We start from the raw sequence: 15,069 nt of genomic DNA on the forward strand, positions 1-15,069 counted from the left end.
AATGGAGAGTCCCCTTGTATGTGTATTAATTTATCACAAAAGTATTTGTCTTCACGCTGCTTGTTTTTTATTCGATCCTGAGGACATTTCAAGGATGCTTTGTCATACAGGTGGCTCCGGTGGTGTCCTAAAAAGCACTCACAATACCCCCAGGTGTACTTTTACCATAATAGGGGTTGCGCGCCATTATTATGGTTTCCTTCCTCTCCACACATTCTCTTTTGTACCAAGCCTGTTGACAGCAGATATCCTTGTTCCACAGTGATTGGCCGGTTCCCCTGCTGTCAGGACTCCGGTCATATAAAAGCACAGGCAGAGCGGAAGGCTGCACTGACACTGTATGAGGATTGCACTCTGTGCTGAAGACACACTCTCTCTCTGTCGGATCTGTACTCACCACCGCAACTATGTGTAAAGGTCTTGCGGCTTTGCCCGCAACCTGCTTGAAAAGGTAGGGGCACGATTTTGTCTGTTTTGGTACAGACCTATAGTCAAATGAAAAGATTGTTTGTTATTACTGACGTTTCAGATTATATAGATACTGATTACTTCAAGGAATATGATGATTTGCATTAATAGCATTTATTTATGTTAAGTATCATAATTTAAATAAATACACATAAATATGAAACATATGACACAAAAGAAACAGACCACAAGTCTTCTCATTGAATGTATGCTCATGTATATATATATATATATATATATATATATATATATACAAGATACTTGGTAACAGGAATCCAGTTTATGTAATATTGACATTTCTCTTTTCATAACAACATGGAGATGTAATCGTATTCATAATAATTTTTGTTAATTTGGTTAATATTCATCTGTTTTAAATGATTGCTGACAGAGTAAAATGACAGAGTAAAACATTCCCTCTCTCTCTTCCTTCCTGCAGTGCCAAGGACATAAAACATCGCATTGGGTTCCTTCTTCAAAAACCGGACCCTCCACCTGACCAGAAAGCACTGAAGGAAAAGGCACCAGAGGTGAAATGGTAAGAGAGAAGAGTGAGGCAGGCGACATGCCACAACAGCGCACTTCCTAGGCGAACATGATAATGAATATGCTTTGACTCAATAGTGTCGGTCTTATAGTACATTATGCATTGCTGTAATTGCATTTTAAAAGTCAACGTGATGTAGTTTATAGTTACATTTAGCACATACTGTTGTCCAAGGTGACTTACTATACTTACTATATGTCAACTATATTACATTACATTGTCTCCGGAGCAACTTGGGGTTAAGTGCCTTGCTCAAGGGCTCAACGGTGGGAATTGAAGCCAGGAATTGAGCCCACAACTTTCAGGCTACTGCATGCTAACCCAGGTCCTTAACAACTACACTACCAACCACTCTAGTTAAGCTGCTCTGAATGACCTGGAGAGTTTCTTGCATGGGCTGGGGAGTATTATGATACTGAGCTCACATTGGGGCTATAGAGTAATGCTATAGAGTGATTGTTTTTGTCTCTTCAGTGTCGAATCTGTTGATGTTGAGAAATGGAAGTCATCCTTCAACAATGTGATCAATAATGAAGGTAAGTATTAGGTGTGAGTGTGAAGACAAATTCAATTATCAATTCAAAAAGCACTTCAGTTATGTGAAGTGCTTTTTGGTGTAACAAAAGTCTATCATCCTGAGAGACACGTGACTTCAAAGATGGTCTTTTAATTGATCCAAGAAGAACAATCAATCAGGGCCTTTCAGGTCTGTCTAAGGGTACAAAAAAACAAAACAGATAGCTCCTCCAAAATGGAGTATTTTGTTTTAGTTGTATTGTTTTTGTTTTTAACAAAAACATTTTATTTGGAATGGAGATTATTTACTATTTCGTTTTCCCCAGATGGCACGGAGACTTTTTTTATTTGTCAGACAGTGTGGTAGCCGTGGTCTGCCCTTCGGTTCCCACTAATCTGACTCATGTATGTTGTTTAAAAGCAATCCATTTGTATAGTCTAGAGGCTGACCCCCCCCCCCCCCACACACACACACACACACATACCTCCCACCTCCCCCCACTCTGGCCTGCGTTCTCATGGCCCCCGGACGTGCGCTACGTGTCGTCTGGCTGCTCTGGGTGGCCTTAACAGGGCCAGCTGCTCCGCTTTGGTGGCCCCTTGAGCGTCAGCCGCAAAGGGTATGGAGCTGTGGAGCAATGGCCTTCAGAGAAATCCCCCTGAGACGTGGCTCTGACCACTGTTTAGGCCTTCCTCTAAACTCAGCCCAACCCCGCACACCCCAAACCCCATGTCCCGCGTGTCTAAACACTGGTGCAACCCAGGGAAGGGAACAGTTTGGGGTTGACTTGTAGCTCATCATGTGATGTCTCAGGAATTTCACTCTGTAGAGGCAGCCCAAATGTCATGTGATTGTATGAAATAGAAATGAATTCAGAAGCATGTGTTTGAAAAACTATCCCGTGTTGCAACCTGCGCTTTCATTTCACATACTAGGGCATTAGTTGCACAATAATGTGTAAACTGCCAGTGTGTATGGCTTCATTCTCAAATTTCCCTCCATGTAATAAAATTAAATTATTTACCTTTTTTAGCGGGCCAGGCGGCTTTCACAGCCTTTCTGAAGTCTGAATTCAGCGAGGAGAACATTCAGTTCTGGAGCGCCTGTGAAGACTACAAGAAAACCTCCGCAGACAAAAGGCCTGTAAAAGCCTCACAGATATTTAATCAATATGTGGAGATGGACTCCCCAAATGAGGTAAAGATCATATTGAAAAAGCAGTTCTGGATATGTATTTACCATTAATGACCGTATATTGATGATGTAATACTTAGTTACTACTTATTTCTAAGTTGTAAATATTTGGAAATATGACAAATAGAGTGAACAAAATAAAAAGCCTTTTGAGTGAAATAAATCTCTTAACTGTTTCTCAGGTCAATTTGGACTCAGCAACTCGAGAGAAGACCAGAAGAAACTTGTTGAGTGCTGATGTCACCTGTTTTGATGAGGCCCAGAGTAAAATTATACACCTGATGGAGAAAGACTCATACCGGCGCTTTCTGAAGTCAAAACTGTTCCTGGAACTGTCCCAGAGCCCTGTTGGCAGCACACGCTGTGGCCTGGACAGAGGTGTGAAGAGAAACCTTTCTAACAGTAGCCATCTCCTGCCTTTCTGTGCTTAGTCCTCAGAACTAATAGCTTGACTGATTGGTTATTTCCCGTCTTAGACAGCTACGCGCCCAGAACATAGAGTATTGATGTTGTGTGCACAGTATGTTACTGATAGTGGAGGTCACATTTCTTTCATCGAAACTGAAAGTGAACTAAAAGTGGAGTAAAATGAATAGTGTACTGTAGAATAGGGATTAAATCCTCGGTGAAGTGAGGATTCAAACAAGTGACTTAGCTGCAAAATGTCACCCATCCTTAGTCTAATCTGTATCTGAAGGCTTATATGCTGAATCCGACTTCTTTATCAATTACGAGTTAATGAATTCTGGTCTTTGTCCCCTGACAGGATCCTTTAACATGGCCATGAGAGTTGTGCAAATAGCTGTAGATAATGCCTTATCAAACTTCCACAAAACATGATTAAAATATGTTTTAAAGTCTTTAAGCCATTGACTTTTAACTACCTCACTGATTTAAATTTTCTAAACAGAGATTTGGAAGAGTCAGTTAAAACATTTAGTTTCCAATTTCCCTGCATGCACAGAGGTAGCAACTAAATAACTTGACAAAGTTGTGGTTTACAAGAGAATTACTGTTACATATATTCACTAACATAAAAAAAAAATGCCTGTACTGAATTTGTTAGTGAATGTATTAGACAGAAAATTATATGGTAAATTAGCCTACTGTGAATCTTGATTTTATGATGTCTTCGCATTCTGATATCAATTGTTGTATTGATGTCAGCTACCTATGATGCCATGCCTTTGTAGCTAAGTTATTGAGAAAAAGACATATCTGAGTGCTGATATATACGTGAAAAAATTTGCATTTTTGTGGACATGCATGCCAAATCATGTAATGAAGTAATGATGCTAAATTGTAGTGATTTCAGTTGTGTCACCTAGGCTATATAAATACATTGATGTTATCATATTGAAATTTGTTGAGGGCAAGTCTGAGATCTCAAACACTTTTGATTAATGAATGTTACATCTTATAAAAAAATATCTCTGCCTCAAGTTAATAAATGAATAGTTAAATTATATTTATTGTGTTATATATTATGTGTGTTTAACCAAGATGTGTTCACTTACATTTCTTGTTGTATTTAAAAAAAAAAAAAAATTCCATGTTGGTATAGTTTGTCATTTTGTACTGTACATACATTTACAAGAAAAATCCTCTGGACATTTTCTGATCACACTGAATTAAATTCCAGGTGCGTCAATGGCATATTTCCATTTTATTCGTCAAACATTGTTTATTGGCACTTTGAGTTGGTTGATTCTGCTTTTCTGACCATAAACTTAAGCAGTACGCCCCAAGAAGGTTCTAGTGATTTATACCTGGCCGATTTATGACTGTCAATATTAGGCTGTGAAAAAGAGGGACATTTTCCAGGTCAGTGACAAATGACCTTAAATGCCACCGTACCCATTACCTTATACTACATATCAATAGAATACACACATGGTTGGATGTTAGAGAAAAATCACTTGTCTGGTCTTTTTAATCCATTTTTCCCACCGTGCTCTGTCCATCAAAACTTTACAAAGCTTATGGTGGTTGGTTGCTAACGTGGCTTGCTGTTACAAATGGAATGTCTCACATGCACTGTTATATTGATCATAATTGCAGTGATATAGAATTCAATGACTTCAGCGTGAAGGGCTGCAGAGTGTTTTACAATGACTTTGAATACAATTTAGCCAATCATAATCAAAGACCAGAACTAATCGTTTTAGAGAAAGGTGTGTGGGATGGTAGAGATTAGAGAATCCTGAAATATTCTGAGGGCCCAGGGCTTTATTGGGGCTTTTGTATGCTGTATGGATTTTTGAACATTTTACAAATAAATTCCCTCAACTTACCTTAAAGTAAACCTAGAAGAATCAAGAATAAGCACCAAAACTTTGCTACATGTTTACAGTGTCCACAACACATGTATCATAGACTGTATTTTTTTCTTTTTCTCAGTCTCTTAAACATTAACTAATAGCTTAATTCAGTAAACAGTCGTTAGTAAATCACTATGATGTAAATGAATATGACACACTATGAGAAAGACTACACCTCATGTACCAACTTCATTATTTTATACACACCAAAAAACAAACACTTTTATGTGCGGTGTGCCTCAAGCCTACTAGAGTAGACAATGGGTCTTAGCTGTTGCTTGTCAAACTTGAGTGTTGATTGATGGGTGGATAAAGAGGGGCATTTCAAAAGCACAAGTTGGAACAAGCTATGTGTGGCTTGTTGCTGAATGCTTTTGAATAGACAATATGGTGTAGTAGTACCCCTCAAATATCACTCAGTACATCCACTGAGGCATAAGAAAGGCCATTCATTCTATTTGATATCTTGAAAATCTTATTATCCAGTTTCCATTGTGTTGTTTGAGGGCTACAGGGTCAATTGTGAGGCACTTCGAGTTGCAGATGTGAAGTATTCATAGAAGAGAGATTCTAATCTCTTGTAATGTTCACAAAATATGCATAGAAACCATGACACACTCACCCATACACTTACATGTTGTTGTAGTGTGTGAATGCATAAAAGTGTATTACCTTATTACCTTGTTATATTATTATTCATTTATCACAGATGGAAACATCGAAACATTATCCACACATGGAAACATCGCTGTAAGGTCATTGTAAATATTTAATGTCACAAGGTGTAGGCACTGAATCAAAATGATGGCATTTAGCCATTTCCTCAGCAGTGTGTAGTTGTACAGAGAGAAGGCAAAAGCTAATAATGTATGTGAGTCCATGGCTGACTCAACAGAACAGATAAAAACAGCCCTTCAAATTTGCGGTTAAAATGAAGCTTTGCCAGAACACCCTGTTCTTCCCTCCAATTGGCTAAACACTTTATCTGTGCCTCTGTTCTGCCCATCTCGTTTCATCAGCGCTTTGCTGGGGGAGTTAGGCCTGGTCATTAGACCTCAGCAGAAGGCCTGATGGTATTAAATTCAATCCTGCGGCTTGGCTGTGGGCTGGTTATTATTGTTTGAGGGAGGGAGCCTTTTTAATGTACACATGTGCAGACACACGTGCATACATACACACACATGCTCAAGAATTACAAACATGGTTTTGAATTTGATCAATCAATCGAACATAATATTATGAATTCTAATAATATCAACCTACTGTTTGATCTGTTTTTTATTTCTTTTAATATAAAGCTCTACTGTAATGTTATTTTCCATGCTTTGTAGTGCTTTCATCTCCCAGAACTCCTTTATGTAGTCATGAGAAAATTCCAAACAAGCATTATCAAGCCTGACCTTAGAACCATTGTCAATGAGGGAGAGAATGCACTGAGTCATGTAATCTTTCAAACGGAGCCAAATGAGTACTGAGAGTCCCAGTGCATTAACCCTCCTGACCCTTGCAATATACTGTCCAGCTCCTCTGGCTTTCAAGACCTGGCAAAAAAAAAAGAAGAAATAAATGCTAAAAGATTTTTTTATTATACCTATCAATCTTGGTGATCTTTATTTAGAATGTGAGGAATGAATGCCCTGGTGGTAGTGTTTAAAAAATGTAAATGAGGCAAAGTAGTCTGGAGCGTATGTCCCACAAGACCACACTAACTGCTCATTCAACACAAATGACCGAATGTACTAGGCATGTACGAGTGCTTATCTTCCCACTGCTTGCTGTCTGTGTGTGTTTGTGGTTTCTCGGGAATTATTGGGAAAGATTTTTGTCCTTTAGTCACAGGGAAACTTGATGAGCTGGCTAAGCGCTATCATGCAAACGGTTCCCTCTGGAGCCCAGTGAGAGCATTACTCAACTCAAGTGTAGTTTGCACTGTGACAAATGTTTGGTAAAGTAAGACATGATCCATGGCAAAGTCAAGCAAGACAGAGCTCATTATCTGGGTTATTAAACACAGGTCTAAGAAAAACACACTTCAAAGTGCATGGCTGAATTGCCTCCAGCAGGCAGTGCCTGTCAAAGGAAAAACATGTGGAGACCATTTCTTATTTCAGAGTTACTTTGTCTCAAAGTAGAATTGACCAAAAAAGGGTAAAAGACAAATAGGCTAAACATCAAAACTACATGATTTTTTTCACACACTCATGTTAAAATGCACACTGTACATTCTTATGGGTTCATTTGATGCAGCCAAAAAGAGAACCTCACTGGTCACCTCACACAGACACACAGGTTCTTCACGTCGAAAAAAAAAATGCAGGCATATTGAAATATCTCGCTGGAAAGCCACCGCATGTCTGTTAGCTTCACTCATCCCCTTGGGTCGCCCAGCTTTTTATGGGCTATTCATAGGAAGCAGTAGAGTGCTGCATGTGAGCATGTGAGCCTCAAACAGTGTTTGTGTTGGCAACATCTCCATCGTCCATCTGTTTCTGCTCACTCCTCCGCACACATCCTCATGCATTCATTCTGTCTTTTCTCTCACCCGCTCTCTTCTCTCTTCCCTCTCGCTCATCGCTTGAAAACACCTGAAGCAGTTGTTTGGAAAGACAAAAATAACCTAGGAGAATGTGGAACAGTGCCATCCACTAGGCCTCCGTCACCCTTTTAGGAGCTGTAAGCCACCAACAAAACAAAGAAAGTAAATATAATTTCACGGTCAGTTCTCAGATATGTAAATCCATTACATCGAATATTCTGTTCATCTGCAATGAAACCCCCAAATTGTACATTTTACCAGTAGATATCCAAATGCTTGACACAGAATAAGTGACAAATCAAAATGTATATTATTTTTGCATTTATGACAGTGAAAGAATGACATGATCTTGCCACGTTGTTCTGGGATGGATTCATCCTCAGACAATAGTGAATAAAGCGCTGTATTATTGAATAACTTAGAATTTAATTCCTCAATACCATAGCTATTTACATAGAAAAATAAATACATCCTCAGATATTTAATGTATTGATGCATTTTATATATATATGGTTGGCTACACAAAATACATGCACATTCTACGTCAAATATAAGGTGATTAGCACAAATTAAGTCCTCATTATTTGTTATTTTTTGCCATCTTCATCAAATGAAATAATCAAAATGTTGAAAATTCATTTGATGCAATTTTATGCATTGACTGTAAATATGAAAAAAGTTTATTTTGAGGGAAAGTAACACTTGCATTCATACTTGGAATGGTGAATTCACTCTATATGGTCAAATTAATCAAAATGAATTATCTTTAAAGTGGAAATATCAGTGGGGAGGCATTCCCATGGGCTTGGTACTTCCTTTTTGAAAGGTTTGAAACAGTCCAAATTGTGAACTCGTGGCCAGCAGAGTTCCATTTCAATCAAAAGTGAGTAGGCAAATAATAAGGACTTAAGATAAAGTGTAAAGTGCTAAGGATATATAATATATTGTGAAATACTTTGGATATTGTATAAAGAGACCACATACATATCATCGTAAACATACTGAGCATATAATAGAGTTTTATAATGTTTGATTACGCCCTGATGCATGCTTGAAATCCTCTTAATCAGGAGAATTATTCTGGATTGTGCTAACAGAAAGATTTTAGAATTCAGGCTAAGGCTTTAGTACGTTCCAAAAGAAAAATCAGTTACATATGGTATTGAAGAGTTAAGGGAGAAACAGGAAACGACACCATAGGCACAGTTGATTTAGTATAGTATCAGTAGAAAATAAATAGGACTATGTTGGAATATATGGCCAAATGTTTCCTGAGGACCAAAATGTCAGCCTGTTTTGAAATCTACCCAGTTCTCTGTCAAGATTGGTTCCTACTTGATATTCCCATCTCAGCAACTTGCAGTGCGGCACTAGGTGCTAAACACAAATCTCTCTTCTCTGTTCCCAGAGTGGCTTTTCGAAGGCCAGAGGCTTTCTTCAAGGTTACTTATTACTCATGTTGTTGGTGGTGGTGTGTGTGTGTGTGTGTGTGTGTGCGATGTGCGATGTGTCTGTCTGGTGGTATCTTTATTTACTGTATGGCTCTGTGAATATTAAACTTGCCTTTGAAAAAAGACATTTCCTGCTTCCCACTCTCAATTTAAAGCTTCATGATGAAAGTATAGTAATCTCTTGGGGCTTCTTCTATTTTAAGTGAATCACTTCTCCTGTTTCTGGAGAAAAAGGGCGAATGTGAAATATCTTGTTTTCATTAGTGAATGGTAATGGCTGGTCTGACAACAAAGTAAATGCTACTGTCATATAAGTGATGCAGTGACTTTATGTGAATTTACAGGATATGTATTGAATGCCCCATTTAATCAGGAAAAAATAATAAAATTGGGGTTAAATCATCTAAACACAAATACACCAATTTTATCCAATCTTGTGTTATTTCTGTTCTCCTCTGAATGATTTTTCAAGCTGGTTTTAGTAGGCTGCAGGGAGACAAAAGGTCAATTTCAGAACTGAATTCAGTTTTGCTTAATATTTAAGAGGCATAATTTAATGATCAGACAATGTCCCCACCGGTGTGCTTTCCCAATTGTGAAATCTGTCTGAAGTCAAAATGGTACCAGAACATTTCATTGTCGTTTTGTCTTCCTTTCTTCACAGGAATAGATCAGATTTCTTTTCAAAACCAAACTCTATAAAAGGGCCTTTTTTGGTCGTCAGGTAAGATCTGTTGGGTTTAGTAACCTGACTTGGTCTCCCTGCAGCCCTGCCAGAGCTTTAGATCAGAAGCTCCTGGTACATCTCAGATCTCAGGAACCGGCCAAAGGAATCCTTCTCCATCAGGGTGAAGATGCGGCTCTGGGCAAGCTCAAAGGTGGCAGGGGACAGATCAACGAGGTTCCTCAGGGTCACGTCTTTGGTAACATGATCAATGTTCACCTTAGAGGAAGAACAGAGAGGATTGTAATGACTAAATTATGAAAATCGAACTGCTAATCTTGAAACAAACTGCGATTAAACAACGAGGTATATAAACTTACCATGATTGAGTGGTTAAATCTAGCTAAATATTTATCTTACTGGTTATAAAACCAGTCAATGACTTCACAAAACAGATGCTTACACCCATATTTTTAACAAAATGCCATGACTTATTGTAAGCATTTCGGTGAAAGAACATATCATTCTGGGTTGAGCATAAATAGACTGCAGAGCTGAAATACACACCGTTTGGCAGGTGTTTTACTTGTTTTCTCCAAACTGATGTTTACATAAGTTCTGGGGGTGATGACTCTCCAAAAAATATGGTTAGTATTTCTCAGGACTCCAGAAAAAGTTTAATAGAATGCAGGAAATACGATAGCTCCTAATAATCACTCAGTCATTTATATGAACAATGAGGTCTGTTGGCTGCTTTACAGTGGTGCTGAGCTCATTTTTCTTCCTGCGAAGCATCCTGAGAGAAGCATCAGTGATATCAACCACTCATCCCTGAACCCTCCCATTAAAAAATTAGCTTGGATTCCCGACGGATCAAAATTAAATGTGTGATGCAACATCAAAAATATTTAATTTGCTTTCAACCCACCTCCTTAGGTCCACCAGTCTGAATGAAGTCCTCATAGATCTTTTGGGCCTTGTTTGCCATCTTCATGGGGTTCTTGGTCTTCTTGAAGTCCTCACAAGCAACCCAGAACTCAATGTTCTCCTCACTGAACTCAGACCTCAGGAAGTTCCTGAAAGTGGCCACACCATCTGTAGAGGAAAGTCCACAATACAGTATATGTACAAACTGTGAGCCTCCACGCAGACCAGACAGACCTGCCAGAGTTGGACATTCTGGCACAGGACACATTATTGCATCCGTGAGCCTGGTGCATTATTTATATTTTGTGGCTTGCTTTTAACTCTCTCACAATTTCACAGAGCTAGGGGCTGCGCATTTCCAAATAATGAGAAAAACATCTGCCAAACAGTCAATTTAGCAGGCGAGGCTGTTTGTTTTGAAAGCAAAAGCCTTGTGAACAGTGATTACCTATCAGTGAAGGCTGCCCTTAGACAAAAGAATGAGTTGACCCTTGTTATGTTTTCCTCATGTTATGTGGTTTGTGCTTGTCAAAAATGTGCAGCACATCTATTTGGTAATCGAGGGCTGAAAAAATATCGGCTCTCACATTATGAGCCAGCCTTTTATTTTGTTTTTATATAACCATCCATTGTGGTTAAGCTTACTGAGGCTCTGTTCTCTCGCAGAGCCGCTCGCGACACTGTTGGCAAGTTTGCTGTTATTTACAAAATTCAACACATAAAATGGTAACACTCTCCTGATTATTATCCATCAAATTCCATTATTACAAGAAAACATTTGGTTTGCAAGTATGAATTATTAGAAAATTACTGTAGCTTACTTCACGCATCATGAATTTCTGCAGTATGTTACTGTACTTATGGCTTAATATAACTGAAGGTGATGTATTATTCATAACAACTATAGCATGTTAATCCATAGCCTAAAGTAAACAGTCACCAATATATTATGCTGTGGTAAGGTAGCTAAGTAGGACAGTTGAGTTTAAAGCTCCTGCCTCCATCTGCAAACACTTTGTCCAAGATGAGCAAAACAGTTTACACATACAAATGCATGCTCATCAGTCTACCTGGATCAGTGTTGTAAGTTTTCTGACACGGATATATATTACGCATGGTGGGCTGAGTTTTCTGCCCAGCTAACATAAAGCATGTACGAGACATGAGGGATATTATTGCTGTGAAATATATGCAAAATTTCAGAAAATTCAGGGAAAAGTGACTTTGCCACTCTTCTGACTTGTTACAGTTTTTCCAGCTCCACTATAAATCGTATAACCACATTACTGCACATTACAGTATTTGCAATGTTTAACAGACTTATTGTAATGTACTTTAAGGTCGTACATTAACTGACAATGGCTCAGTGAGAGATGGGTATTAGGTATAAGTCTACCTTATACAGCTCTTAATTTTGGCACAAATAATCAATGAAAGCACAACACATAATTTTCGATTAAATTTGGCTTCATATTTTTTTGTCCTTTTAGATTTTAGAAAACAAAACATTCAGGGAAACTCACAGTCATTGGCCAGAACCTGATCCAGAGATTCACGCCAGTGGGCAGCTTCTTCAGGGGTGGGTCTTGTGGTGAAAATAACATAATTGACCAATCAATCTACTGTAATCAAAAAGTCACTTTTGACCACCATATGCATAGAACTCAACTACACAGCCAATCTTATTATAGCAAGGAAAATCCACTTTTGTATTTTTTTGTTACAAAATCCATCCAATCAATCACCTCTTTGTGCTAAAGGAATTGTCACTGTAATCTCATTTACGATGGCAATGTTCCATGTCATTTCAAGTGCCTCTCCAAGGAAATTCTTTAGATTTAACTGATGTTTATAGTTGGAACACTTCAGAACCATGTCTCTGAGCAAAACTTATGTAAGCCCTTGCGCAAGCCAACTGAGGACCAGCCAGTAAGCAATGCTTTTTCGGTCAATTGGGATGCAATTTACAGTATAAACACTCCCCTCACACTTTTCCATTACAGGCCTTCTCTCCACACAAAGCTCTCTCTCTCTCTCTCTCTCTCTCTCTCTCTCTCTCTCTCGCTCTCTCTCTTTCTCACATGTTGTTGGACACATGCTTTTCATACATTTAAATAGATGGGGAGTCTTTATAGTATAGACCTCTTAATAATAATAATAATGCTTTTCAAGTTCTGTGGGGGCCCCTATCAGTGAAGGGCCCTTGGAATCATCCTAGCCCCAACCACCCCACTGCCTTGCAGCACCCCTGTCTGAAGCCATAACACTCTTCTCTGTTACCACTGTCACAATTGCTATCATATGGTCTTTGTTATTGAATGTCTTCAAAATTACACAGATTTTAGGGTGTGGATTAGGGGATGGATCAACTGTGGTAGCTTACCTCTGAAGCTTCTCTGGCTTCTTCTCTGGTTTCTCAGGATAGGGGATAATCAGGTCAATGGCATTTTCTGGCTTTTGGAGGAGGATTCCTAATTTACTCTTGATCTCCTTAGCCCTTAATCGTGAAGGAGAAATCAAATGTTAAACATGTTGTGTCAAAAACATCATTAAACACCTAAAAGTTCTTACTAATGAAGTCTTGAATTTTCCCATTGGAGATCAATAAAGCATCTATCTATCTATCTATCTATCTATCTATCTATCTATCTATCTATCTATCTATCTATCTAATGAGTAAACAAAACAATATTAAAACAAACCTTACAGCTATGTGCTTTATCAACGCCGAATAACAAAGGCCTGCATGACAGTTGACAAAATATGTAGAACAAAACAGTATAATATAAAAAACAGTTTAATTTAAATTTTAATGTTAATTTAATTTATGACAAATGTTCATTTTTATCCAAAAGTGGGTGAGTAAATACAGCTGCAAAAGGAACAGGTACATATCCAATGGGATCAATATAAATCCAATACAAATAGGCATATTGATATTACTTTTTTGATTGTCATGTACTTGACCTTTTGCCTCCATACACTATCTTCTCGCATAACTTATATTCAGATGTACATCAGTTCTCAGATCATTATGATGGGAAGCTTTCTGAGATGTTTTTATGATCAAGTGTCCTCATCAGACATCCAAAACAGATCACACATTTGTTCTACTAGAGTTATATGAGGTGTAACTGTATTGTCCCATATTTACTTTCCAGGGTCACATGGGTGGCACATAAGCCCTCATGTGTTAAAGCTCAGTACTTATTTGTCTCGGTGAGGTCACTGTAAGCTCTCCTATTTCATGACTGTTTAGAGAACACTGCTGATTCACATTAGCAAATGTCAAAGCATGATACATTTTGAAGTGCGTCATTCTAGATGCATTGGTACAATAACATGCACACAACAGAATACCCCACCACTTTGTGCAGGTTCACGTTACTATTGAGAAATAAAGCCTCATGCTCTAAACATTTAGTAATTTGATCAGGACCAAATAGAATGCACTCTGTCTCAAACAATTATGTTTCTCTGAAATTGTTTAGATGAAAATGATTCAAGGTGACATTATATATGAGAGAAGTTGGTTACGGGTTACCATTGGATCTGTATAACATATAGAGCAATGAGAATCAACACAAGCTGATAGAGAAAATATGGGTCAAAAAAGACAGATGTCTCGGTTACATCAAGTTTTGCTAGATTTTATCATGTTGATATTCCACCCAACAAGGTTCATTGCCAACTTTTGTGTACTTTACTGAAATTTAAAAGAGCAGATAACAGCTTTGATACAGTAACAAAAAACTCTTCTCTTAGTCTTTCTGAACTTCTTTTCTAAAGCCAGTATTCACAATCCAAAAATGCTAGTCCCGCTACATATTTAATAATCTCCCCTCTCTGTTTTGTACAGCAAACTCGATTTTCAACATTTTGGATCAGGGATGTTTGATGTTGGAGGTAAATGCAAAAGACGTCAAGCAAGCAGGAAAAACAGAAAAGGCTTTAAAAATGGTATAAATCAATGTCATCAGATGGAGATCTCACCTCACCAGACATGTCTGGGGCAGGGCAGCTAATCCTTTACACATTTTCCAAGATAAGTTCCGTTCCCCCCGGTCTTTTTGAATTCCTTGCGCAGCTCTGGTTCTCCATGTTTATATAGAGACTGTCCTTTGGCCATGGTCCAGAAACTCTGGACCAATCAAAGGCTGTTCTGCCACACAACAGTGCACTGAATCTACCAGACTGAACAGTGGTGATAAAGCACAGGGAACTTAAAAAGAGTTAACGGTTAAGTTGCCATCTGTACAGTCATCCATTACTATTTATATAAAAGCATGTTGGAAAACATTTAAATAATGTAAAGGGAAAAGAACTTGAAGAACTTGAGAGCTACAGTATGTTTGGACTTCACCTAAAATTTACAACAATAAACAACTCTATAAACCATACAGTACAACTCTTAAAACTCACATCACTTTTTTTACTGTGAACT

At 38.2% G+C, this 15,069-nt stretch overlaps 2 protein-coding genes across 2 annotated transcripts; one reads left to right on the forward strand and one right to left on the reverse strand.

Moving 5' to 3' along the window:
* Window positions 1-335: 335 nt before the first annotated feature.
* Window positions 336-4,377, forward strand: rgs4 (regulator of G protein signaling 4). Its single transcript, XM_076278627.1, has 5 exons — window positions 336-451; window positions 908-1,006; window positions 1,490-1,551; window positions 2,566-2,729; window positions 2,909-4,377. Exons 1-5 carry the CDS (start codon window positions 408-410, stop codon window positions 3,155-3,157), a joined length of 618 nt encoding a protein of 205 aa, XP_076134742.1. The 5' UTR covers window positions 336-407; the 3' UTR covers window positions 3,158-4,377.
* Window positions 4,378-7,889: 3,512 nt separating this feature from the next.
* Window positions 7,890-14,756, reverse strand: rgs5a (regulator of G protein signaling 5a). Its single transcript, XM_076278628.1, has 5 exons — window positions 14,619-14,756; window positions 13,009-13,122; window positions 12,149-12,210; window positions 10,627-10,793; window positions 7,890-9,977 (listed from the first exon to the last, which is right to left on the reverse strand). Exons 1-5 carry the CDS (start codon window positions 14,660-14,662, stop codon window positions 9,816-9,818), a joined length of 549 nt encoding a protein of 182 aa, XP_076134743.1. The 5' UTR covers window positions 14,663-14,756; the 3' UTR covers window positions 7,890-9,815.
* Between the last annotated feature and the right edge of the window lie 313 nt (window positions 14,757-15,069).

The sequence above is a fragment of the Alosa pseudoharengus genome, unplaced genomic scaffold (genome assembly GCF_046254945.1).
Source record: "Alosa pseudoharengus isolate Yale_2024_CS ecotype anadromous, Long Island Sound unplaced genomic scaffold, YU_APseudo_1.1 YU_APseudo_1.1_scf_11, whole genome shotgun sequence".
NCBI classification, from domain to species: domain Eukaryota; kingdom Metazoa; phylum Chordata; class Actinopteri; order Clupeiformes; family Clupeidae; genus Alosa; species Alosa pseudoharengus.

Bases quoted from the DNA above. Each gene is read 5' to 3' on its own strand.
- rgs4 (XM_076278627.1), top strand. From the start codon at position 408: ATGTGTAAAGGTCTTGCGGCTTTGCCCGCAACCTGCTTGAAAAG. The intron at 452-907 runs GTAGGGGCACGA...TCCTTCCTGCAG, and splicing joins CCCGCAACCTGCTTGAAAAG to TGCCAAGGACATAAAACATC. The intron at 2,730-2,908 runs GTAAAGATCATA...ACTGTTTCTCAG, and splicing joins AGATGGACTCCCCAAATGAG to GTCAATTTGGACTCAGCAAC.
- rgs5a (XM_076278628.1), bottom strand. From the start codon at position 14,662: ATGTGTAAAGGATTAGCTGCCCTGCCCCAGACATGTCTGGTGAG. The intron at 12,211-13,008 runs GTAAGCTACCAC...TTTCACCACAAG, and splicing joins AAGCCAGAGAAGCTTCAGAG to ACCCACCCCTGAAGAAGCTG. The intron at 9,978-10,626 runs GTGGGTTGAAAG...TCTTCCTCTAAG, and splicing joins AGACTGGTGGACCTAAGGAG to GTGAACATTGATCATGTTAC.